The sequence below is a fragment of the Saimiri boliviensis genome, chromosome 14, assembly GCF_048565385.1.
Source record: "Saimiri boliviensis isolate mSaiBol1 chromosome 14, mSaiBol1.pri, whole genome shotgun sequence".
Classification (NCBI taxonomy): domain Eukaryota; kingdom Metazoa; phylum Chordata; class Mammalia; order Primates; family Cebidae; genus Saimiri; species Saimiri boliviensis.
In genome coordinates this window covers 24,441,916-24,469,455 of record NC_133462.1, presented here as the reverse complement: position 1 = coordinate 24,469,455, position 27,540 = coordinate 24,441,916, and the positions used below count along the sequence as shown (strand labels likewise).

General features: G+C 46.1%; 1 protein-coding gene across 11 annotated transcripts in view; it reads left to right on the top strand.

The window, feature by feature from the left end:
* ZNF536 (zinc finger protein 536) overlaps nucleotides 1–27,540 on the top strand; it is a 486,467-nt gene that overhangs the window by 399,492 nt on the left and 59,435 nt on the right. For 2 of the 11 annotated variants that reach the window (XM_039467088.2, XM_074384329.1), the window contains one exon: nucleotides 16,366–16,405. The exons of the other annotated variants lie outside the window; for them this stretch is intronic. In XM_039467088.2, coding sequence (XP_039323022.1) covers nucleotides 16,366–16,379 — 14 coding nt within the window. In that variant the 3' untranslated portion in view covers nucleotides 16,380–16,405. The remainder of the gene's footprint in view (nucleotides 1–16,365; nucleotides 16,406–27,540) is intronic. 11 annotated transcript variants of the gene reach the window in all.

Below are 27,540 nucleotides of genomic sequence, written 5' to 3'. Positions count from 1 at the left end.
GCTGTCATGTCACGCAGACAGACAGGGATGCAGCCCCCTCCCGGGTGGAAGGCTCTCTGCACGAGGGTGCCCCAGACAGTGATGAATCATCTCCCCACCAGCACCCCTGGGGGAACGCTAAGTAGGCAAAATGAAATGATCCGAGCTGGCCGTGCGCCAGGGCAGCAGGGCTAATCCTTGCCTTCGTGGGAGAGCCTGGGGCCGGAGGGTCTGTCACCAGTCACGGCCGCCTGCTGCAGTGCTAGCCTTGTGGCCCTGCCACCATCCCAGGACCCCGTAGGCCTCCTGCTTGCCCTTTTAACTCCCTGTACTTTCCAACATGCATGCAACCCTGCACGGAGGAGGACTGAGAACGAAGCGCAGCACGCTGCAGAGCTCAGCTCATCCAGGGGCACTTTTAAAGCACCTACCGCATGCCCACATCTGCGTGGGAGAGGAGACGGGGCCCTCTGCAGCTGCTGTGTGTGGGACTTAGATTTTGTGTGGCACAGCAGGGCACCAGGTATGGAGAGCGGTTATCACGGAAGGATTGCTCAGTGCCAAGTACTCAGCCAAATGCTAGACAATTGCCTTTTGTTTGTTTTATTTTGTTTTTTTTTTGAGGCAGGGTCTTACTCTGTCTCCCAGGCTGGAGTGCAGTGGCATGATCACAGCTCACTGCAGGCTCCACCTCCCCAGTTTCCGGTAATCCTCCTACCTCAGACTGCTGAGTAGCTGGGACCACAGGTGGGTACCGCCATGCCTTTCTAATTTTTGTATTTTTTGTAGATGGGGTTTTGCCGTGTTTCCCAGGCTGATCTTAAACTCCCCCAAATTGCTGCAATTACAGGCATGAACCGTCACACCTGGCCTGATAATTGCCTTTTAAATTCTTACAACAGTACAATGAAGTGGATGTCCTTATCTCTTTTTATAGAAGAAGTGGGAGGCTCAGAGAGGTCAAGTAACTTGCCCAAGGTTGCAGAGCTGGTTCTGAATGCAGAACCTGCCTTGTGCTGGCCTGCCTGCTGGCTGTAGTAAAGGGGGGCCATGATCTGTCCCCGAGTCCTCATAGGCTTTGACACTGTTTGTGGGTCTGGAATCCGCCTGGAATTTCTCTCTGCTCCGCTGTGCCATTTCTCAACCAGTGTACCCACACCCGGCACTCATTCCATTCCCTCCTTGGGGCCGGGCAGGGGAAATACGAAGGGCAAGGGGGGTGTGGGTCTTTCCTGCACAAGAGCTCACAGTGATACAGGCACAATGGTCCCTGCTCAGCCAGAACCAGGTAATCTGAGTAACTCCATGCTCTCCAAAACCACCAGGAGAGAACACCTATTAGCGGGCAGCTCCACCCCCTCGTTTCTGCCAGGGAGGGCACTGGGCACAGCTCAGCCCTGACTTTGAGAAGGTGTGAACTTAAAAAATAGATACTCTCCAAGGAAGAGAGGGTCATTCTCTCTACAAAAGTTAATCTGCAGAATGTGAGTGACAGGATGGGCCTGAGTGTACCAGGAGCTACAGCTGGTGCCTTGCTGAGCTGGGCAGGCAGGAGAGGTTGGCTCAGGGCGTTCTTTATCCATTCATTCTCTCATTTGTTCATTTATGTATTGAACAATATGTACTGAGCAACGAGTATATCTCAGGCACTTTCTGTTAGGTTGGTGCAAAAGTAATTGTGGGTAATTGCAAAAGTAATTACACCGACCTAACAGATTTGGAAGGCAAGATCCATCAGTAAATAAAGCAACTCGATCTGCCTTCTCCAGGAAGTAGTGTGTGTGCGTATGTACCTGCGTGTGTCGTGTGTGCACATGTCCTGCATTTGCCTGGCTGTGTGTGCCTAGGCATGCAAAAGCATGGATTTCCCGGAAGAGGAAGGAAACTCCAAGTGGGAATAAGAGCAGGGCTGGGCCTCCATTTCAGCCCCGGCCCACAGACCCTGCCAGCAGCTTCTGCTGAGAGGGGAGCTTTGAAAAATCCTCTGTTCTCCAGAAAGCCCTCCTTGGCACAGCCCACCTCCCTTCTGCCTGCTCTTTCTATCTTAGGGGCTGCGTCTGCTTCCTGGGCTCCGATTGGGTCACTGTCAGGACTCGCTGCTGCGCCAAGGTCAGCAGAAGCACCCATCCAGGGCTTCAGGTGAGGCCGCGCTGGCGCCACGGGGAGGCTCCCTTTTATTGCTCACCCAGCCACTTGCTGAAAAATTAATTTGCACGTGAATCACATTTATTGAGACCTTCTGGATCAGATAACACATGCAGACCAGCCTGTTCGGCAAGGCCATCCAGAGAAGAAATCCTAAAACATTCAGTGGACAAAGGGATGCCTGCCGGCTGAGGCTCACTCCTAGATGGAGCCCCTCCCTGGAGGTGTGCTTGTGTGTATTTGGAAGGCTCCCATGGCATCAGAGGTTCCGGGCTCCATCCTGCAAGGGCTTCTGGAGAGGAGGCTGGGCCGTGCAGCCGGGCACTCCTGACCGGCTCTCTGGATTGGTTCTCCTGTAGCCCCTCAGAAGCAACCAGGAGCTGGCCCTCCCCTCCCTGGCCATCTGCTTGAAGCATCTGGTGATCAGGTGCAAGCCCCACACCGGAGCATTCAAGCTGAAATGTGCAGTCACCTTGCCACCCACACTCGCTTTTGTTATGCGGCCAGGCTGCCCCTCTTTGTGTCGGGGAGAACAGTTTGGGGATGGAAATCCAACTGCTGGGGCAGGGAATTCACCATGGCTGAGCCGAGATCCTGCAGGCAAAGAGGTTGGCCCCATCTCCAGACCCGGCTGTCCCCTCCCACCAGGGTCCATGGACACTCTTCAGCAAACGGGTGCGCTTTCCAGAGCAGGGAGAAGATTGCTCATGAATGTCCTCTTTACTCCGCTGGGTCGAGCAGGTCTCAGATATTTGGACATAGAGGAGAAATGCTCATTAGTTTTATGCTCCACTGTTATCTAATAAGGAAAGGGTGGGTCACTCCCAATGCCAGCGTAGAGTAATTGATGACTCTTCAAGGGGTGATTCCCGGGGCCAACAGTGAGGAGGGATTGGGAATAGGCTGGGGACCTGCTCCTGAGGGTGATTGCTTCTGCACTAACCCAAGTGTCTTGGAGGGCAACGTGGGTGTCTGTATTGTTGAAAACATCCTGTTCTTCAGCTTTAATAAGCACCCATCAGAGAGCACTTGAGGATTAATATGGGGGAGTTTTCATCACCAGACAGTCCATTTCATTTTCTGAGCCACTGACGACTCAGCTGAGAACTGTGGACTTACTGCACCGAGAGGTGCTTTCACTTGATTTTCAGTCTTGTAAAACACAGCCCCTGGGGCTACCTCCCCAAACCACTATAGGCTTGTCCTCACGGCTGCCAGAGCCCATAGGCACTGCATTTAGAGTTCTCCTAGCGGGGGTTCAAGGTGAAGATCTTCTCACAGAGGAGAGAATTAGGCTTCTGCTTGAAACTGTTAACCAGGCGTCCCCAAACTTTTTACACAGGGGGCCAGTTCACTGTCCCTCAGACCGTCGGAGGGCTGCCACATACTGTGCTCCTCTCACTGACCACCAGTGAAAGAGGTGCCCCTTCCTGAAGTACGGTGGGGGGCCGGATAAATGGCCTCAGGGGGCCGCATGCAGCCCGTGGGCCGTAGTTTCAGGACGCCTGCTATTAACTGTGAGTAATAGTTAACTGGAAGCAGCGTCTTTTTATTTGGGTTTTAGTAGCTCTGCGTGATCTTAAAGATGAAAGTGATGTCCTATTATGTGCTGGGGATGCATTTTCTGTTATTTTTTCTACAATAGCCGTGGGCATGACTCTAGAATGTTGTTACATGAAGAAACACCAAGAAACAAGTCTGTAAGAACCAGAAGTCCAGCTGGGTGAGGTGGCTTATGCCTGTAGTACAGACACTTTGGGAAGTGGAGGTGGGTGGATCACCTGAGGTCAGGAGTTTGAGAACAGTCTGACCAACATGGCAAAACCCTGTCTCTACTAAAAATACAAAGATTAGCTGGGTGTGGTGGCGTGCACCTGTAATCCCAGCTACTCAGGAGGCTGAGGCAGGAAAATCACTTGAACCTGGGAAGCCGAGGTTGAAGCGAGCTGAGATCGCGCCATTTCACTCCAGCTTGGTTGACAGAGTGAGACTCCATCTTAAAAAAAACTAAAAAACATTTAAAAAATTAAAAAAAAAAATGTACCTATGCAAGAATCCTGCATAATCTGCACATGAACCCCAGAACCTAAAGTATAATAATAATAATAATAATAATAAAGAAATCCATAGGAAAGAGAAAATATAAAAATAAAATTAAAAAAAACACACAAAACTAACTAAACGAAAACAAACAAACACACACAAAAACCAGAAGTCCTGCCTACGCCCCAGTCTCTGTCGCCACCTCTCCTAGTGTTAATTGTGACAAGCAGTTTGACGTTGCTGAAGTCACTGCTGGCTGAAATTAGTGAGAGGTTTTGTTCTTGGGAGACACAGAAAACAGAAGTCAGAATTCCTGGCTGACTCCATCAGTTCATCTCAATCCCAGGTATCTTCTTTAGATGATCTGAAAGATTGAATTCTGGGTATGGACAGTTAAAGGGTGGAGAGAGGAGGAAGGGGCTGTGGATCAGAGATTTCTAGGTGGTCCGAGACATGCCTGGCTGTGAGCGTTTTACCAGCAAAGCCCTTTCCGATAAGGTGATCAAAGAGGAAGATATGTATCTTACTTTTAAATTTTTGGAAACTCTCAACATTCCATAATTGATCCACTTCCTTAACAGAAAAATGTACACCTGCCAAAAGTCTTCAACCTTAGACACTGGAATGAAAGCTAAGGTTGTTTATAGGTATGGAAGAAGCTGATTGTAGTATCAGATAGAATCTAGCTACCAAATGCTTCCGTAAGAATAGATAACTCAGTATGTCAATATTCAATTGTATTTGTTCTTATTTTGATTATGCATTGACAAATTCTAGTTGTATATAATTATGGGGTACAAAGAGGAGTTATAATTTTAAATACAACTTGGAAAGATTGAATTAAGCTGGTTAACATATCCCGTCACCTTAAATATTTAACTTTTTAAAATAAGAACATAAGCAATTTACTCTCTGGTGATATTGAAATGTAACAAACTCAACTATTAGCTATATTCACCATACCATGCAACTGATCTAAATGAAAATTCAAAGGCATTCCTCCCATTGAACTAAGGCTTCAACTTCCGGTAACCACCTTTCTTCTCTCTGCTTCTATGAGTTCAATTGATCCAGAGCCCACATTTAAGTGAAAGCACTCAGTATTTGTCTGTGTTTGACATATTTCACTTCATTTAATGTTCTCCAATTCCATCCAGATTGTCACAGATAGCTTTAGATTTTATTTTTATTTGATTTTTAAAATTTTTAAAATTTTTGATTTTTTTTTGTAGAGATGGGGTCTCACTATGTTTCCCAGGCTGGTCTTGAACTCTTAAGGTAAAGCAATCCTCCCACCTTGGCCTCCCAAAATGCTGGAATTACAGGCATGAGCCATCATCCCTGGCCGATATTAGATTTTAAACACCCCCCTAGGGATCTTTAATTTTAAAGATGTCATCTTTTTCTTTTCTTCTTTTAATCAGCACGAGTGCAGCATGTGGTACGATTTCCCTCGTGAAGCATTGCCTGTATTAAGCATGTGCCTGAAGTGACACTGCCCCTGTCCCCCACCCTGGTCGTACCCCCTTCCCAGGAGCTCAGGCTGCAGGAAGGTCACCTCCATTGCATCCCTGTGCTAGCTGAGCAGGCCATCCCTCCTGGCGTTAAAGACCCAAATGTCTTTCTCTCCCGCCTCTTGGTGGAGCATGAAGACAAGGTCCCATTGGCTTAAGGCGCGGTGCTGGCTTTCTCTGATGGTTGTGCCGTAAGTTAGCAGGATAAGTTTGACAGTCATTTAATTTTCATTGACAAATGCTGTCATAATATTGAGAACAAAGTGATATATTGTATCAACAGTAGTGGTCGACGCTCAGCCAGTCATATGGACTGGGCGAGCACCATATGGTTCTTCTAAGCTCGACTTGGAAAGCTCTGGGTAAGAACTTGACAAGCTTAAGATACCAGTCAGGAAAAATGATTACCCTCGAGAGGTTCCTGCCATGCCTCCAGTCTCTGAATTTCCTAGAGAAAAGGAGGGGGTGCTTCCTGGGTGCCAGGGGTTGGAGCAGTCCCTCAAGGGCACCTTGGAAGGAGTGTGTCCCCCACACACCGGGGCCAGTCACAGCCAAACAGATCCTCTGCTGACAGCCAGCATAATCGAAACTCCTGAGATGATAAAACACCATTGATTTCCTGTTGGTTTCTGTTTGTTCCCGGCTGTGGTCCTCTCCACTTAATGCCAGTGAATGTTGCATCCACGCGTGTGAATGAGGCCAGGACTGAAGTCTGGCCCACGTTACAAACTCACACAATCCAACCAGAAAAGGGGACGGGATTTTCATCTCGGGAGTGCAGCTCGTTATGACTGCATCTCCAGACCCCCTTCTGGGCCAATCAGAGCCAGAGCCGCGAGTCGATTACGTGTCAGCCTTTGTGTGCCTGGGTGCATGTGTGTCTGACTAAACTCTTGGCCAAAATCTCAGCTAGACGATTTGACCAAAAGTGTCACCACTGTCAAAAGCAGTTTCCATTTGCTCTGTTTTCCTAACACTGAGCTTATTTTAATTCTGGTTACTGTATGTAGAAAAGAAACAACTGAGCAAAGTTAAAAACAGTCTGAGAGAGAAGAAAGCTGTATGTGTGTGTGTGTGTGTGCGCGTGTGTATGTGCATGCCACACACGCACATGTTTAGGGACGCACCATATCCCCATGCACATTCGGCTGGTGTCCTTGTCTGGCTTGCCAAACGTTCGGGGACCTTCCATTCTCCGAAGGATTCCCATTCCAAACACACTAAGTAAAGAAACAGGCGTATAGCGTGGATTGGAGATGGCCCAGTGTTGGCACAGCTCTTCTGCCATGGTGAACAGGTATCCGGGAAAGAGGACAGTCCAAATCCTGCCCTTTTTGGAGTTTATCATTGATTTGGATTTTGCGGTTGGTGCTTTGCGTTTATTATGATCTTAACAAAGAGAGGGAGAGTGTGCAGTTCGCAGAACTGGGCAGTGGTACAGCTGCTCTCCAAGATGGCTCCCTGCCTGAGCCAGGGCTGTCCTTCTTTGCAAGGCACTCTCTTGTCCCACCCTGCGTGGATCCTCGGCTCCCAGGCACTCTGGCCAGGAGCAAGGGGTGCCTGCAAGGTGCAGGGGGGAGCCTCTAAGTGCAGATGGTTCTCTGGAGGCCCCAAGAGCTCCTGGGTACGTCTGGAGGTGTCCTTGGTCTTGAAAGAGAGTGTTGACTTGAAAAAGCAGGGCAGATTGGAGGAGCAGCTGCCCTCCTTGTGGATGGCATCCGTTGGTGGCTGTGTAAAGAGGAGTTCCGGACTGCCTCCCATTACCATTTCATTACGCGACAGCAGACCCATACACAGATCCATACGCTGCCTCTTGGATGGGGTTTCCGAACACAGCAGGACACTGCGGAGAGCGCTTACCTCCTCTCCTGCCTGCTGGAAACCCAGCTCCCTGCCATGTGGCGCTTTCTGAGCTGTGGCTGCAGGCTCTCCCCGGGTATCCCAGCTGATGGGTGCCCGCAGAGAATGGGTGGGATGCTGGAGTGCTGTGCAAGGTGCCAGTGGCTGCAACATTTTCCAGAAGGGTCTCTGGAGAGAATGTGTCAAGAAAACTCCCAGCTAAAGCATGTTTTCTCACCCAGGTACCCCTGGGCTTTGGAATCTTGCTTGGTGGGTCCCCGGGGAGGGACACCACCCACTTCACAATGGTGGCCAGCCATGAAAAACGGTGACCACCTAAAGGAAGCTGGCTTTTCTTATCTGGATCTGACTCACCAGCATTTTAATGATGAAAGGAATGAGATAAGCAGGTCCTATACAGACAGGGAAGGTGAGAGGGTCTTTGGCCCTATCCGCTGATTCCACGATGGGTGATCATCTCCCCCATGGCAGTGTGGTAGAAGGGATTGGGGACCAGATGCCTGTCCTGGCTCCGTCATGACTGAGCAAAGAATCCCATCCTGGTGAGGCCCCTCTCTCTTCATAGATAAAAGGACAGTATTGCTTGTGAAAAAATGATGATTCCCCATATTCTTCAAGTAAGGAACTCCCTCCTTCCTTTCTGGGGATTTATCGTCTTTATGTTTAAAGAGAAAAGTCCACAGTGTGGAAGCACAAAAAGTTACTCTTTCTCTCCGTTTAAACCCATTTCGTGATACTGAATTTCCCGCACCCATTTTGGGTGAAATCTAAGTGAGTTCCCACAAAGCTTTTGGTCACACTGGAATAACGCAGGTCTTTATGTGCCTTTAAGTCACAGAAGAGCCTCATTGTGGTCATGGAAGCATATGTTTCAATGTCTTACTCCTAACTCCAAGCTTCTTTTAGAGTGGAATCATCTTCTGGAGCTGGCTTCAGCCTGCTGCAGGCCTGGGGATGGGGGCAGGCCATGGCTTCCCTGGTCCCCAGCCTCGTGTTTTCTCTTCTCCTATGTGTTCCGGCCACCCTGGATTTGAACAGGGCCTGCAGAGGAGTCAGGGCTGGGAACAGAGTCATGACAGTTGTTTTTCTCCTGGGCTGGATGTTTTCTGGAGTTCTTGGGGGCTCTCCCACATCTCCAGAATTCTATCACCTACAGTTTGAGCATGTGGCCTCTGGCGGCTGCTGGCTGCTAGCCCTTCAGCAGTGAATATCCAGTCTCTTCCAGTTGAGCTGTCTCATCCTTTTAGGCAGCCTCATGGGCAAAGTCCTTGACAGCACTTTTATGCAGAGGGTCCTTCCACAATGACCCACATCTGGACCTTCGGAAATACTGGGAAGTACATTTCATGTCTTCCAACAAACTGATACTGGAACCTTTCCCCATACAGACCTCCTCTCAACCCACCATAAGAACAGCCTCCAGCCTTTCCACTTTTGCGTAGCTGGGCTTCATGTCCCACTGACACCAAGGGACATGGAACAGGTTCTCTTTGAGGGTCCATCAACTGGGATTGAAGTGAAGGAAGCAACCTCTGTCCATTCTGCATGGAAGAAGGGCTAGTGAGAACATCACACCCACCAACTCCTTCTAAAGAATTCCTCTATTTTGCAACTCTCTGCCTTTTCTAATTCAATCCTTCTAAAGCCTAACATTGAGTCTTTGCATGAGGTTGAAGATACTTCTTGACCAGTCCTGGTTCTCCGTTTGGATAAAGCAAGCATTCATCCTTTTTGATTTGTGGTCAGACTTGTGGAGTTTCCATCCAAAGAGTAAGAAAAACACATATTTTAACATCCTGCTACCCTTGACAATCAGGTAGCTCTTCTTCCAATCCAAATCCAATTCTTTTCCTAGCACATCAGTCCTCTTTTCTCTTTTGAGATACTTGGTGAGAGCGGAGTTTATTAGTTTTGCACTTACAATAGCCCTTCTGGTACATAAAAATTGATTGAGCTAGTTGCTTCTCGCCTTGCTTTTCTGAGAACGACTGTGTCCTTTTTTTTTTATAGCAAGAGTTAGACAAAGGCAGCAAGGTATTTCGAGGGTTCTTTGCAAGGCTGGTGTTATGTAGACAAAATAAATCGACTCCGTTCTTTGCCTTTTGCTCTGCTGTTGGATGTTTGCGACATCAGAGCACAATCTAAACATCCTTGTGGCTTCCTCACGGACCACCCAGAAGTAGTCCATGCAAACCCTGAAAACTCTTTCCTGAATGTTCCAGTCTGCGTTGGACCACCTGGTATCAGCTTCAGGTCTGTTGTGTTGAGACTATTTCTGGTCTCTGGGGAATACTAAGGTCAATTTTGATGAAAAGCCGAAAAACCAGGGGTCCTTCTGAACCCCAACCTCTGTTGCATTTGAGCATATCTCTTCTATCGGTCATGAGGACTTGAGAGTCTTAACGTCTCGCACTGCTGTACAGCTAGTGCTCAACTAACAACCATGATTGGTTCTGACGGACCCGTCGTAACATGATTTGGTCGTAAGTTGAGTAGGCTATATGTGCAGTATTCTTTCTTTATCTTTCAAAATCGTCGACACAGTCGAGTGTGATAACTTTGTGTCACTTGCGATCACATTCAGTTTCTTTCCTCCTTCGTACTGCTTAATTACCTTCATTTTCACGTCGAGATCGATGGCCTTTCTTTCCTTCTTGGTAGGCTGAGGCATAGACAAAGACAATTTCCTCTTGGTAGACATCTTGGGAGGGGTTTGATGAAAAATATCCAAGACACAAAACACAAATTGCTGTACAGAGTCTGGGATAGCAGTTGAAATGGTGCACGTGGAGGTGGTAGTGCTGCCGGAAGCTGGTCCGCACTGTCGTACGCCCAGCTGGGTAACGTTTGCGCTGCCAGACACGGAGCAGTTGTGGCTAGCGATTGTGGTCGTAAAGTCGAATGGTTGTAAGTTGCATAGGTCATAAGTCGATCAATACCTGTATTAGTCTGTTCTAGAATTGCTATAAATGCCTGAGACTGGGTAATTCATAAATGAAAGAGGTTTAATTGGCTCATAGTCCTGTAGGCCATACTGGAAGAATGATGCTGGCATCTGCTCAGCTTCTGGGGAGGCCTCAGGAAACTTACAATCATGGTGGAGGGTGAAGAGGGAGCTAGCACTTCACATGGCCTGAATGGAGGAAGAGTGAGAGGCAGGAGGTGCTATGTGCTTTTAAACAACCAGATCTCAAGAGAACTCATTCACTATCACAAAAACATCACCAAGGGGCGTAGTGCTAAAAACCATTCATGACACATCTTCCCCTTGATCCAATCACTTCCCACCAGGCCCCACCTCCAACATTTTACAACTCTCTACCTCAGATTTGGGCGGGAATACAGATCAAAACCATATCAAATGTTTAGTCCTCTGACTCACTGGAGAGAATCTGTCTGGGCTCGGGATCTAAGGTAGTCATGGACCAGATTAGCACAAGAGCAAAACTTTATGTATCTTTGCGGTCAAGAACAGGACACACTGTGGTACTGAGCAAACGGCCTCTTCTTCCAGTTTACTCTTTCTTGAAGTGTTTCAAAACGATCTAGTTTTTAATTTCAGATAGTGTACTCTTAGTTTCACAATTTTTAGTTGACTTATTTTAGAGATTCCAATTTTCTACCTAAACTCCCTGTCATCTATTTTCTTAAATATATCAGGTATAGTTATTCTAAAGTCTGTAACTCTAGAACTCAATATTTGGATCTTCTGTGACCTGATTACATTCACCATTGCCTGCTTTTCTGTCTTTGTTTTTTTACTCATTTGGTCTTATTTCTGGGTGTACCTGGTAATTTTTGTCACATGTCAGACATGGTGTAAACACATTTTGGAGATACTCTTTGGCTCTATATGAGAATTGCCAAACAGGAATATAATGTAAACCACACATGCCACTTAAATTTTGTAGTAGCAACATGAAATAAGCAAGAATTACTAGTTAATTATTTTAATAACATATTTTGTTGTATTTAATCTGGTATACCCAAAGTACTATCATCTGAACAGGTAACCAATATAAAGAGTATTAATTGGACATTTTACACATCTTTTTTGTACTAAGTCTTGGAAATCCAAGTATTTTACCTCACAGCACTTCTTAATTCTGACAAAGCCACATCACAAGTGCCCAGTAGCCACATGTGGCCCTCAGCTACCCTGCTGGACAGCACAGCATTAAATGATGTTATCTTCCTTTAGGGAAGATTTACTTTTGCTTCCAGTAGGCCACTGGGCTTTGGACAGATCACCTTAAGTCAATCAGAAATCGAGCAGATTTTAATAATTTATTTCTTTTTAATTTTTATTTATTTATTTTTGAGAAGGCCTCTCACCCTGTCATCCAGGCTGGAGTGTAATGGTGTGATCTCCGCTCACTGCAACCTCCATCTCCCAGGTTCAAACGATCCTTCTGCCTCAGCTTCCCGAGTAGCTGTGATTACAGGCACCTGCTACCACACCCAGCTAATTTTTGTATTTTCAGTAGAGATGGGGTTTTACCATGGTGGCCAGGCTGGTCTTGAACTCCTGACCTCGTAATTTGCCTGCTTCGACCTCCCAGACTGCTGGGATCACAGGCATGAGCCACCGTGTCCAGCCTTAAGGATTTATTTGTTACCTGTTCTTATGCCTAACTGTACCCCTTTAGGGGTAACATGAATGTGTGGAGTGCTTACCAGGAAACTTCTGCCTTACCAAGCCCTAGATTCTGGTGTTTATCTTCTTGGTCCCTTGGACTACTGAAGTCTCTGCTTTGCTTCTTAGCATCTCGCTGGCTGCCATTTGTAAGTTCACAATTATCTCAAGGGGAAAAGCAAAGTCAAAAGCATTCTGTGCTCCTTCCTTTTCAGAATCTTGACCTGTCAAGTCCTGGCTCCTTTGATAACTCTATTACACCTTAAAATTATTTATATACACACATACTGGCCAGGTGCGGTGGTTCATGCCTGTAATCCCAGCACTTTGGGAGGCCAAGGCGGGCAGATCACTTGAGGATGGGAGTTTGAGACCAGCCTGGCCTACATGGTGAAACCCCATCCCTACCAAAAAATAACAAAAATTTGCTGGCTGTGATGGCACGTGCCTGTAGTCCCAGCTACTCAAGAGACTGAGGTGGGAGGATTGCTTGAATCTGGGAGGCAGAGGTTGCAGTGAGCCAAGATGACGCCACTGCACTCCAGCCTGGGCGACAGAGTGAGATCCTGTCTCAAGAAAAAAAAAAAAGTTTATATACACGCATACATACACCACTATTTTTTTAATGCAGCTTTTCTGGTTGTATTCAATAAGACAGTTGATTTGGTACAAGCCCTTTTACCATAGCCAGAAGTACAAGTAAAATAACGTCTTAAATAACTAAAACCAGATTTCCCTCTTCTGTTTGGCAATCAGCACTGTTTCAGCCTTTGAGAGAAAACTTACTTCTTTACTTCTGACTCAGCACACCAAAATCTCTGGGGAAGAAGATTACTTCTCCAGTTCTAAGGACTGGCAAATTGAGGCATCATAAGATTGTGCCTCAGAAGAGTCAAGGCCAAGATCCTCGGGGCTTCTCACTGCACAGCCCTACCAGCCTGCATGGCAGGCCGGTTTGCTGACCTGGTATTGGCACTGGTAACTCCTGAATATCCCTCTGTGCAGGCACAGACACTCCTTATAGTAACATGCAGAAATGGTAGCAGTGGCCATCATTCCGGGCAAGCTTACGGTTTCACGGAGATCAGAGGCATACTCAAAGGACACTCATTTCATTTCTTTTCTTTTTGAGACAGAATCTCACTCTGTTGCCAGGCGCCAGGCTGGAGTGCAGTAGTGTGATCTCGGCTCACTGCAACCTCCGCCTCCTGGGTTCAAGCAATTCTTCCGCCTCAGCCTCCCAAGTAGCTGGGACTATAGGAGCGTGCCACTACATCCTGCTAATTTTTTTTTTTTTTTTGTATTTTTTAGTAGAGACGGGGTTTCACCATGATGGCCAGGATGGTCTCGATCTCCTGACCTCGTGACATGCCCACCTCAGACTTCCAAAGTGCTGGAATTACAGGTGTGAGCCACCGTGCCCGGCCAGGACACTCATTTCTTACGCGGCATTTACTAAGATGTTGTCTTATACCTAACTCTGGGCTAGGGCCATTGTGTGAGCAGCAAAAAGCTGTCATTCACAGCCCTGCTGTCGGGGAGCACATCTCCTGGGGCACATCCTGGTTTGGTATGAGGGCCCTATCTGGGACATAGACACAGAACGCTATGGACACATATGACCCCACACAGCTGTACTTATTTCCACCTGCCCAAGTCTCTAGTTCAGCTTTAGTATCACTCAGCTCCGGATCAGTAGCTAAGACCTTATAATGTTTCAAATAGAAAATATTTAAATAAAACATTTTTACCGTGTTAGTGAGATAAAATCTTCAGCATTCATAGAAATTTAACTTTTTCACAAAAAATGGAAGTTAATTGAAGCTTACTTTTAATTCACTACATTTAACCCAATCTGTTTTGCTTTTCAAAAAAGAAATCAACTTGGGTTTTCTTGAAAGAAAAGTAAATTCTACTTTTTTTTCTGTTCTGATTATTTAACAAATAGGAGAAAAAAAACTGCCAGGCACTGCTTACTGCATGAAGATTGCCACAGTTTTAGTATTTTTCCTTTCAGCTTTCTTCCTTGCCTAGCTTTTATGGAATTGTACTCTTACTGTGTCGTATGATTTCGGCATGTCATATACATGTAATATATATGTGTAGTATGAAAGTTTTCCTCATGTTATTAAAACGTATATGTATAAATGTATGGCTACATTTATTGAGAGAAAGAAAATTTCATTATATAGTTATTTGCCCTATTGTTGAATACGTCAACTGTTTCCCACGTTTTTATTATTTCAAATATAATACAGGGAATGTCTTTGAACATAAAGGCAGCTCCTCTTTTTCTCCCTTTGCCCTGGTGCTTGACCGTATTTCTCTAGGGAAGACTACCAGAAATGGAATTACTGCCTCAAAGCCACGGCATATTTATATCCTCTTTCACTTAATTTTAAGCCTCAAATTTGCTCCTCCAATGAGAAATCACCTCCCACCAAATCTCAAGTCCAAGACAGGAATTGGGTGGCCTCTCTTGGTCAAGATCTAATGCCTGTCCCAACATGAAGAGACCTAGCCGATGGCAGTGAGGTGGGGCAGGTCTTCTGAAGTGTGGGAGGGGTTGGTTGTGAATGGAAAAGTGAACCTGATTTCAAAGCCAAGGATAATAGTCCAAGCTGAAGGAAAGCCTATTCAATGAGATGGGTGATGCCCTTGCAGGAAACCCTTTGGAGAAAGAAGTACAGCAAAGTTTGCAGGACCACCTCCCTCTGCAATGGGGGCCGTTGCTGATACGCATGGGTGTTGGATTTTGGCGACCGAATCCTATTTTAGATGCATTGTGAGCTGAATTCTATTTTAGATTGACTCATGTAAGGAACCCCGTGGTGACTCTATAAATCAGAAAGTTCGTTTGCATTGCAAATCGCCCTTTCCTAAGTAATCTTCAGCTCCTTAATTTTACAAATTGTATATTGGAAATCTTTTATTTCTGTATATTGGTTGTTGCAAAGTACACTTGGAGGACACATGGGGCCCATTCAGCGGTGGAGTTTGGGGGTCTTGTTGCAGGCATGTTCTTCTAGTCAATCCTCTCCTGGGGGTTGGTAGTCTGTCCACCATCTCTGGTGGACAGCTGATGGCATTTGACTTCCAGGTTAAGCCCCAGTGATAAAGTCACTGCCAGGACCCTCAGATTGAAGGAGGAATGGACCCCAAAAGCTTCAGGAGACACTGAAATGTGGTAGAAGGTCAGGGAGACGCGGGAAAACTCAAGGCCTGATAGCCTTGGGCTCTCATGGCAGAGAGGAGGCTGAAGTTTCAGAAGGAAATTCTGATCATCAGAAATGCCTGCAGGAGGTCCTCGACTCTAGCAACATATTAGATCCCACTGAGAAAGGAGAGAGCGTTGTGCTGCAGACCGTTGTCCAGATGGGTTTCAGGAGATGATGCAAAGGCTTTGTCTGAGGGTGAGATGGATGAGTCAGTCAGTGCCTTCTTTGAGTGGATAAGATATCAATAGCCTTGGATCTCTTTGTCCTGAGCACCTGAGTGAAAGAGGCTGTGTAGGGTGTGACAGCCCAGCTCCCTAAGGGACACAACTGAGGTGTGTGACTGACAATGGCCTCAGCACTGGGGCTTTCTCTTATCCATTTATGTCAACAGCAAAAAGCCATGGAGCTGGGCCTTAGAAATCTGACGTTGCTCAAAAGTCATATCTTAAGTTATGAACTTTCTCGACGTATTTGTAATGACGGATTGGATTTCATAAGTAAAGCCAGCTTTGCATAAATTAATAAAATATTTCACTGGATGGCACCATTTCCCAAGTTATTGGGGATCCTGTGGTGGGGGCCTGGCCCATGCTTCTTCTCTTGCTGGGTTCATGAATCTAACCTTTCCACTGGGGCCGTGTCCTTTATCCCAGCCTTGGCTGCTGAAAACTGTGCTAAAATGTCACTGAACTTTGCAAGTTACTGAATTTGCTGGGGCATTACTTAAACCTTCAAACCTCATTGGAGGTGGATGTGGGAGAAACACTCCAAGACCCACACTTGACTTGGGAAGATTTGGAAAGAATCCCATGACGTCACGTCTCTGCTGAGGCTTGGAGGAAAATTTATACGGGTATCAGTAATTATTTAACAATCAACTTGTCCTAAACTTTTATACCATTTATGCAGTGTTTAATTTACATTGATTTCTTCATTTTACATGTAGTAATTAATTTTGTCTTACTGACAGATGATTCTCAATGACTGATTTCAAGACACATTCCGGACAGGTACTTTTTAACCCTTCGTTTTGCTTTAAAGAGCCTTATTCTACTCTGGGGTTGTGACAGCTATCACAAAGCAATTTCTGGAGGGGGGATTTTGAGGGACCAGTGTGTGTGGAAGCAGGGAGGTGGGAGGGAAGTTTTCACGTAGATTGTATGTTAACTTAGGGTAGCTTTGGGTGGAAGATTGGGAGTTGGGTTGGGGAGGGGGCGCTTAAATCTCCCCAATTAACCCTTTGTTCTCCTTAGTTATTATTGCTTTAGTCCATGCTTGAGTGAACTCCAGGATAGTGGAAAGATTTTCTTTGCTTTAGAAGACAAAGTAGAAATTCCCAGATTCAATCTGAATCAAAAATCGGGGGGGGGGGGTGGAGTGACGGTGTGAACCAAATTGAAAGACAAGCATTTTTTGTTATTGATTTCACTTTTCGATCTTTGTCACACGTGTTGTAAATGTCATCTGTCCGAAGGTGAGAGCTTCAGAGACAAGTGTTTAAAATGGCAGCGGAGCCACAGATACCAAGTGAGCCCTGCGGTTTAACCTCACTTGTTCTGGAAGTGCTTGTCCACTTCAGTTGTCCCTGGGAGATGCTGGAAGAAGGATCTCCAGTCAAAATAGAGTGGGGTGCATTTTGCTTTGCTACGCTTAGCTCTTTCTCTTCTTACATATGTTTAAAAATTTCCTTCTGCCTTTCATTCTTACTTTATAATCTCTAAGTATGAATTCATAACTATTTGGTTTAGGGTATGTACATCTCCATAGTTAAAATTATACAAATGGGGAGAAAGCTTACAGTGGACATTTCTTTAAAAAAAAAAAAAACTTTTTTGGGGGGGAAATCAACGCCTTGGTGCCTTAGCATCTCAAGAGATGACTTTTGGGGAAATACTCCTGTTATTATCAATGAGGAGGGCATGTATTCTTCATTTTGCGACTTTTCATCCTCAATGACCTTTTAAATATGGAAACTGTTGAAGTCACATTTTAATATTAATGAATGGTATAAAAGGTAAATGAAGTTCAAATTATTCTAATACTTGCATGTTGGGATCCGTGTCTATATCCATATCTCCTCCATTGGCTTGTCATAACTTTATAAGTGGCAAAGGGATTTGGAGTGTCAAGTCCCACAGATGAGGGTTGTCTGCTAGTGGCCGCAGCCCACTTACCGGACGGCACTACCCAGCAGCAGGAAGCTTCCCATCTAGACACATACGTCCTGATGCTTTCCGTCATTATTCTGACCTAGACATTCACCAAGAATGAAGACGCATTTGTTTGGCGAGCAACACGTCTGCGTTTTTGGAAAGTCCTCCATGCCTTTGCCCAGCCTGGCCTTTTGCTGGGTCAGCTTTGGGTTGGAGCCCTGAGGACAGCAGGTCACAGATCTAATCACCGTCTTCTGCATCTGTAGCTCCGTCTCCCAGTGAGAGAGTTGGGCCCCTTTGGGGATTTCTGCCGTTATTTTTTCAGAGAAGGTATTCAGCTGTGGTTTGGCTTGCAGCAACAAAGATCTTTTTGTGTCTCATGATTCCTCTCCCCTCTGCCTCTTCTTTCATCCCTGTGGCATCTATTATTACCGTAATGTGACTAAGGGGGCCTTTCCCCCATCATGCGCCTCCCCAACTGTCCTGGTGGAAAATAGCATGTTCTCCTACCCTTTATATCTGTCATTGCCACCTAAACACGGCAGAGCAGCCTCTAGGGAAAGAAGCATGAGCCCATGCACACATGTTCACGACTGTGTGTACACGTGTCTGGGAACATGAATGCGTACAATGTGTGTTTAGGCAGGAGTGCATCTTTGCAAGGCAGGAAGGTGTGCTTGTGACTGTCCCTGTGTAATGTGTGAATGTGTGCGTGTGCAGGTGCGCACATGCTTCTGCGTGAAACCGTCGGCATGTACGTGTGGATGTGTGACTTCGCCGATCGGTGGGCACGGATGTTGTTCACGCACTGTCCAGACCTCAGCGCTTTAGCTCCTTCTAGACGTTTTCTCCATCTTCATTTGTGTTAATTATTCAAATGCCAATTAGTGGCTCTGCCCTCCTTTTGGTCACGGTCTCGTTGTATTTGAGGGACAGTCATGTATTCATCAGATTTCAATAAACCCTTTCCAACGTTACTGTCCTTGTATCAACTGCCACCTGCCCTCCGACCTTACACCTGCAGTAGAATTCCACCACGTTTGGGCGCATTTCCGAAGCAGGGCTATTGATAGTCTATGTTTAAAAAAATTAATTAAAAAAACTCAGATCTCGGGAATTCCAGCAGTCTCCGTTTTTTAATCCTAATCTCTTCATAGTAATGCTCACAAGTACCCTTGGTCCAGACAATTCTTCATTCATTCTCCACCCCCCACCACACTCACACCCAAACTCCCCACCGCTGGAGATTAGTCCTTTGTGAGTCAGTGCACAAAAGCTTTCTTAAAGTCCCAGTAAATTATACCCCTGGTTTCCCTCTTGAATTCCTTTTTGTTACTTTTTCAAAATATTCTATTAGTTTTGTTACGTATGATCTCCCTTTTGTGAATCCATGCTGAATATCTTTAATTAAATCATAACTTTCCCTATTTTGTCCCTGATTAGTGTTTCCAATATCTTCCCCACTGCTCAAGTCAAGCTTACTGGTGTTTAATTTCCTTGATCTCCCTTAGAGTCCTTATTAAATATAGGTGTTGCATAAGGGCTTTTGGCCACTGGTGCTTCTCCTGTTTCCCAGGGTGTTTTTAAAAGGTATTTGCTAATCATTCCCCTGTTTCCTTGCCTCCTCTTGCACAAATTCTAAGATGGTTCCCATCTGCTCCCAGAGTTATCAGTCTTCAGACACTCTAATTTCTTTCTCACCTGTTCTGCTACGAGGCTGATTTCTTTCGGAAACATTTTCCTCTCTCTGGGAAACGCTTGTCTGTGGCTGGCATCTGCTTTCGTCTTCCCTTTATGGACATGAAAGCAAATAATTTATTTTTCATTTTCTTTAGAAGTTGTCATTCCTTCTTCCAATCAACCATGTTCTATGCCTCCTTCTGTTGTTTAAAAAGGCGTTATAAACCCAGTTCCAGCACCTCCTTGCTAAGCCCCCAATCTGGAAGCGGTGTTTCCTTTCCAAAGGGTTGACAGCATCACCAACGTTTAATTTGGGGCAGGGAGTGCTGACCCTTTGCTAGGGAAACCGTGTTGGATGTCCCCAGCTGTTCTACAGCAAGCAGCATGAAGTCCCGAGGCCTCCCTGACAACCAGTGCAAGAGGGGCCTGGCTCCTGCGCCGGGTTCCAGGGAGTTGTAAAGTTTTCCACGTGTTGCTTTGGCAGTCAGTTTCAGCTGGGAAGTTAGCCTTCGCTTTTCTTCTGTGCAGTGCCTCTGATTTTCCTCGCACCTGAGGGATGTGTCAGTTCTCCTACGGCTCACCCCCGCTCAGGCTGTACCGTGGGCTCATCCTCAAATGCAATTCGCTTCTTTTTCCACCTGCGTTCCCAGGACACAGAGTAAAAAGGCTGACCTACGCAGAAGACGCACACCCACGGGCTTTCAGATGCTCTTAGCTGCAGGCTCCCCCGTCAAGGGGGCGGGCCCACGAGAAGCGGTTCCTAACCCCTGACCTGCGGCCCCCGTGGAAGCCTCCTCAGATACACTGTTCCCCTCAGCTTGACCTCATTCCTTTTTCCAGTACAACCCAGATCTGCATGCTGAGGCATCACTCTCAGGTTGTAAATTCTACACCAAATCAAAAGGCCAAATCCTTCCTGCAAACCCACAGGCGCTCGACCTACATCACACCGTGGAGCCTGGCCCCGATGGCTGTCTCAGGGCCCCTGGGCAGGGGGGGCAGCAGAGGTGCGAGCCCCAGCTCCTCCAGCAGGAGCTACTGGCCTTCTGCCGGAGAACACCTTCCCCGATCAAGTGGCAGCAACGACATCAGCCAACGTTTCCACAAAGTATGGGTCACAAATAGTCCCTTTGACATTGTTTCACTTCACAAGGCAAGCTGGCTGTGTTGTTCCCCGTCCCTCGTCCCTGACACAGGAGTGCCTAAAATTTGCACACGCACAAAGATTTGAAATTGTAAAAGCTCAATACAGGTAGTAAATACACATGCTCCAAACAGTTTTTGAAAAGTGCATTTCATTGTGTCAGCTAGCATGTTACTTTGGGGAAAAATAAAGATCGTTTAAACTGGTTCTTTCAGTTCACATGTTTTTGAAAACCGATTGCCTGGTGCAGACGTAGTTCATAATACCATCCAGACATGCCAGTGATCAGTGGGTGGGCCCAGGGTTCCCTCTGAACTTTGGGGGTTTCTTCTTCAGTACTGACCACCGTTTCTCCACTGAAAGTCTATCATCCCTTCACTTCAGGGCAATGGGGCAGGAGGCTGGGGTCCTGATTCCATAGTTAACCAAGATCAACCCCCGGTCTCGAGCTACCTCACTGTGTGCCCGACAGCTGCCCCAGACAGGGAAGACAGTCCTCTGTCAGCCTCTGAGCAATGCTTCAGAAGCAATTTATAGATGGACTCGGTGAGCAAAAAGTAAGAGTCACAGGTGCTTCATAATAATTACTTGCACATTTCCAGAATCGGACATTCTGTCATTTAATAGACCTAAAACTAAAAAGCTTTTGTCTGTGAAAGGTGACCAATAGAAACCGGGTTTGGATTATATGATATCCCATAACTTAATCATATGGCTCTTAAGTGGAGGACGTACACAGCTGTGTCTCACTAATATGCATGCAATATGTGTAAACTGATACACTTTAATTCTAAACTTGTTTTTAGCAGGAAGAAAAAAGCATTTAGATGAGGAACATTAAGATTCAATATTAACCATTTTTTCCCCTTTGGGCAAAATTATTCATCACTTGATATTTATTCAAGCAGCATTTAGCCTTTTTTTTTTTTCTATTGTGAGATGCATCCTGCTACTAATTTTCCAAACATCCTCAAAGTTATGTGGAAAAGTGAAAAAGACACGGGAACAGCCAGTATCCTCTTTGGGGTCATGGGAAAACAATAGACTTGAAAGATACACACTTGTTCTTTTGAAGCCCAAAAGTCATCCTAACCCCTAGGACCTAGTGACAGGGGCAATGTTGGAGTAATTAATTCAGAAGGGGCTGACTGGTTTTCCACCTCTCCTATTACATGTATTTGATTTGCCCATCCTCTCTGATGTTTTAATTGTTAGTTGATACTGGTTTAATCTGAAATGTTTAAGTATATTTGCTTTGACAATCTTAACTAAAAAAAAAAAAAAAAAAAAAAAAAAAAAAAAACTAAGACAAAGGAATTGTAGATTAGAGACTTTATTTTCAGGGCAAAATGATACGGGTAAGTGAACATCAACTGACCAGAAATTATTTGCTTCTGTCTGTTAGACACGTAATGGAGTCATTTAACTAGTCAAATTAGGAGCTGCAGAAATGCACCATGCTTCATTACTGAGTTCGAATGGGCACCATTTTACATTTACGTCAAAAATTATCTCATAGCAAATTAATGTTTTCATTGTGCGGAAAGGCCGAAGCTATGCAGTGTTAGCGGCACCTAGAGGCCATCGCGAAAATACTTCGAAGGGATGATTTGCAAACCAGGACAAAGTGATCAATAGATGGTGAGAGCCCTGACCCCGTTTGAAAGTAAGAACATAGTCACTGGAGGACACTGGCTGTCTTGGTGACCATATGAAGCTCTGAGGATCCATGGTGGTTTTCTTAAACTTGGCCTAGTTCTAAATGTGCCAAAAGAGCCCCAAAGATTTTTCGCTTCTTCCTGTTACTCTTTAAGTCCTAAAAATATCTTTTTTTTTTTTTTCCATAGTTTGAATTGCCTTTTCTTTTACTTGCGGGCATATATTATATCAGAATCTCATTTTTTAGCTGATGAGCATTTCCGTAAATAAGCAAGGAGAGATTTTTCCTCCCACATTGTAAATTGGCATTCTTGGAATCTTTCTTTTGTCATTGGTAAAAACTTGCCGTCCTTCGAAAAAGGCAAGGAATGACACTGTTTTGGCTTACAAAATACTGAACTGGGTAAAGCCTCCATCCAAACAGATCAGCCAGGTTGGTTGTTGTCCCAAGTACGTCAGTCTCTGTTCAGTTCAGCGAGAAATCGTTTGAAATGAAATAGCGAAGCCCTCCCCAATAAAAATACGTGTTAAAAATGATCTGCAAGCCGTCAGTGACTCTGGGACGTTGGAGAGTACTGTCAGAGCAGAAGCAAAGGAGAGAATGGAAGCATATAAATAGCATCGAGAACTCGAGAATATTTCAAGACAATATTGATGTCTAAAATATATGTGAATGACTGCATAATGATCGAGGCAGACATAATTCAAAGTACAGTCAGAATCTGGCCTCCAACTCGGAGCTTTAAATTCTCCAAAAGACATCTGTTTGCTGAGAAAGCCTCACCAACAGCTGCTCCGTATAAAGGGGAGAACCCGGGATAAGGTCGGGAGTTGGCAGGTAGGGGAGCCTCACAGGGGTCAGGTGGGGTGCTGGAGGGCGAGCGCCCACCTTCACTCCACAGGTACTGGAAACAGGGCTGCTTTGGACGAAAGTGAGTGAGGTGCCTGCGTTTCCTAGAACCAGGTAGCAAATGATGCCTGTGTGTTTCATCAGAAAGCTCCCCGAGGTTTCAGCATCTCCAAAGGCCTAGTTGGGCGCTGCGCCTCTTGGATGCTGACGAGAGGATTTCATGTGGTCTCTGTGGTCCTTAACTTTGTTTACCCAGCTGCTATTCTTCTGATACTTAACTCCTTCACCTTGCAGAAAGCAAGGGGGGCGGGAGGAAGGGAAGCTCCAGGTGTAACTTTTCAGAACAAAATATAATGCTGTGATCTACTTCTTTTAAAAAGAGAATAAGCAAGAGGAAATTGAATAGCACCCATTTCACGCTTAACTGTGGTTCACAAATGATAACCCATAATTAAAATCCTGTCTGCAAACCTATTCTGCAGACCCCAAAAGAAAACTTCCTCAGAATGTTACCAACTCTCCAGTTTCTGTAAAGATGCCGTATTTTCAGATTTCAAAGAGAGAATCTCCTTTTGAAAATAAAGAATTGTTGGGTATCCTATGAGCCTGCTAAGTACAGCATTTTAAACCCACGCTGTGTTGAAAAATTCAAGAATTTTGCAGCGACCTTAAGGCCAAAGATAGGATAATGAAAAATGGGGAGATGAGGGGCAGCGTCTAAAGGAAATTATCTTTTGTTCTAACAGAAGCTTTGTCTGTGTGTGGCTTAAGTGAGTGGTTCAATAGAATGTCTTTGAAACACAAACAAAAATGTTAAGAGCTGGTTACAAGTACTCTGGTCTTTTCTCCTTAAAATGCAGGAAGAATTTTACCTCTTCTCATGAATCTTGTCTGCTGAAATGTCTCGGTCTTCATGTTATGTTTACCAAGGCCAGGCCGGAGGATCTGATAATTTATAACCATTCCTATTGGGTTTTATGTAATAACTTTGGAACTCATATAAAGTAATGATCCACAAACTCTTTTAATGTTCATTATAAAATATGAAATATTTCTCAGAACCATTGCAATTATGTGACCAGACATAACTGTTTCACACATGAGTAAATACAGGGAGGTTTAACATAACTTTATTATCTTCCTGTCTTTTCTTTTCATTGATGTGATAATACTGTTTTAATATTTTTCTAAAGAAAAGTTAAGTAATTTTAGAATCTCTACTGAGGCCCGCTTTATTGGCTTTTGTAATAGAACTCTCAAATCTAATTGTATTTATGCTCAGACTGACACCACTAAATGTCGCGCGTGGAAGGGAAGGGCCCCCAAAGCTGTGTATTCTGTAATTATCGATAGATGTGTCTCTGCTGACGAGGCCTGGGGATCTGGGGAGAGTCAGGGAACTAAAGCTGAGATGGCAGCACACATTTCCACCGTCATCCTGAGATGCCGAGAGGTGCTTTTCTGAGGAGTGAATGAGCCCCGTCGTTCCGTGTGACTCACCGGGAAACTTTTCCCCCTTTGCTGTGTGTGCTGTGTCTGGCTCTCCTGGGTCTGGAGTCAGTAGCAGGCACTTTCCAGTTGCACAGAAGGCTGATCTCCAAAGGGAGTTTTCCCGGCTTCCTGTCCTAGTGATTTGAGCCGAGTGGCATCGTTCTGGCAACTTGATCTTCACCTGCGGCGTGGGCTCGGGGTGGTCTCTGTTGGCTGTAAAGTCTCCTGCAGTGATGCCAAGAGGGGTTATTCTGGAAACCCACTTCTACCTCCCCGTGTGGGCAGTGGAAGCGGTGTCAGCAAGGCAGGGAACCCGTGACGGCACTGGATGCATCTCTCCCGGGACCGAATGGCAACTTATTTTTAGCCTAGTAAGGTTGGGTGGAAAAGATTCAACACATGAGGGAAGGTGCCGTTATGTGCGCATTTGCGAGTCCTGCAGAGAAGACAGAGGGTTTCATTAGGCTCAACTCTTTTATCTTCCTTGGTCTGAGACAAGTGTTTCTCAAAGTTTCGTGTGCAAACAGGTCACTATGGATCTTGCTATGATGCCGATTCTGACTCAGTAGTTCTGGGGAGAACCCCCTCTTCTGCCCTTCAGCCCCAGGGTCATGGCCATGTTGCCGGTCCAGGGACCACACGTCGTCAGCTCTGGATGTAGCATCTGTCTTCTCACTGCACATCCGCTTTTGGGAGCAAAGCTGACACAGGGCGTGGAGGACTAGGTGGGGCTCTCCGAGAGGCCCATGAGGACAATGAAAAACTTGAAGAGTGGCCTGATGGCTGCAGCCAGATTACCATTGTGTTTGGTTCGGCTTGTGTGACACTATACTTCTGCTTTCAATTGGTTGCATACAGTCTAAAAAGAAAAGATTTTTAAAATTTACAAATCCAGGTGTTTGGGTTCTCTCGACAAAGGAGAATGTCCAGGACAAGGAACAGAAGAGAGGCGGGAGCGGCTCCCTGGTGGAGGCGTGGCTCTTCTCTTCTCCACCAAGGGGTCCTGCCCAGCCTGACTTGCTAATTACACAACAGTCTGCAGACAGCGCAGTTAGACCCCAGGGCAAGAGGGCCAATGCCCTGGCACACACAGGGCATTTGCAATGGTGGAGGCTGCATGCGCTCCTGCTGCCATTCTTGCCTGGAGTTGGCAGGAATGAAGAATGCATGCTCCATCAGAACCCAGGATTCTCCCGGGCACTTAAGCTCTGCCTTCCGCCAAGTGCCGTCTTCCTCTTTGAGGAGCTGTTCCTCAGCTCTCTAGTTCTTACAAGCGAGCCACTGGAGAGGGTGCAATTCCCAGCTAATTAAAGGTCTTGAGATCCTCCCCTCCCTGTCGCCGAAGCTTCTTTGAAACAAGCACGCTGCATGAGAAGACTCCCTGGCTGCTACCTGGCAGCAGGTATGAGCCAAGGGCTGGTGCCCAGGCTGCGCCGGGCCCAGTGGGGAGGGAGCCTGGCCTTCACCTAGGCACATCCAACAGGTGTAGCTGCTGGGCATAGAAATCACCCAGTTCCTAGGTGGGCCGTATTGGGGATTGTCACAAAATCTGGAATGTTCATTAGTACGTGCAGTCATCTGATCATCTTCTCACTTGGCTCTCTTCACTCCTCACCACCCTCCATGTTCACCCCATCCCTGAACCCTCCTGGAAACCAGTGGGTTGTGTTGGAGTCAGATGTGGCAGAAAACAGTGTAAGTCAACAGTTATTGTCCCTAAAGCGAAGAAACTGTGGAATGCTTGTGTTCAAAGGTTTCTACATGACTGTCACTGATTGAGTGATGAAATTAAGGTGAAACTGAAAAGTCCTTTCTGCTTCCCTGGGCAGTGGCCATCTAGTTCTTTGAAGTGGGAGAATGCTGTCGTCGTGGGTCTCTGCCATTTGGGGCACTGAGGTATGGCTTTTTTTCTGCAGGAAGCCCAGCAGCCTGGTGTACCCCTGAAGGCTGGTGGCTTGGGTAAATTTGACAGCTGGCCTTGAGGCAGGCTCTGCTGAGCTCCACACTTCAGCTGTGTCTGCCACCCACCCCCCACACTCCCTATGCTGGGCAAAGTCACTGTGCTTAGAGCATTGACTTTCCTTATCCCCAGGTGGCATTCAGGGCTAACTTTTCCGAAATTTTTACTTCTGAATGCTGGTTAAAGGCAGGATCTTCTGCTGCCAAGTTTCTCAGGCTGTCACCTGCACAGTGAACAAGTGAGGAGTGGCCTGAGGCACCTGGCTGTGCTCCTGCAAGTAAACACTCCGTTCTTAGGGACTTCAGCACCGGGTACATCTAGGGAGTTAGGAGGGCTCACAGGACGCTCAGATTGACAGCTCTCAGCATTTGGTTGCCGGTTAAATAACTCTCACATGAGTTAAAATTTCCACGTGTTCTTTCTTTTCTAAGATAAAGCAAAACCAGCATGTAATGAGTCTTGTAGAGTATTGCAGTGACCCTGCATAGGGGTAGCCAGGTGACTGCAAGAGCTTCCTGCTCTCTTCCTCATCTTCTCAGAGAGCTTTGTTCGTTTCTGTTTGTGAAAATGAATAAGAGAATCTATTACATATTGCATTCAGAGAAAATGGTACGTGGTACCCGGTTGTAGCCACATGCAAGAGGAATGCCCTGCTGAGAACCTGGCATGCTGATAGGTACAGGGAGCTGGAAGTCACTGAATGGGGACGGGCTGGAGAAACTGAGGGAGGGTGAATTCAGCCCTCCCCTGAAAGGAGTTTGCTGTCAACTCGGGGAAACAGATCTAATCCATGCAAGCCGTATTGCTACCCAAGACATGGTGAGAAGAGAGTGAGGCTGGGGAGTAGGACAGAATTGAGCAAAGATGTGGAGGGTTTGGCTAACATCTATGGTTTTACAGGTTTATCCAAGGGAGGAATCTAGCAATGATCAGCTCCTTTTGTTCTTTAGTGTCCTTTCCTCTGATCAGTTAAAAATTCCACATTCATGTTGACTTGGTGGCTCACGCCAGTAATCCCAGTGGTTTGGGAGGCTGAGGTGGGTGGATCGTTTGAGCCCAGGAGTTCAAGACTAGCCTGGCCAACATCATGAGACCCGGTCTCTACAGAAAATGTAAAAATTAGCTGTGCATGGTGGTGCACACTTGCAGTCCTAGCTACTTGGGAGGCTGCAATCAGAGGATCACTTGAGCCCAGGAGTTTGAGGCTG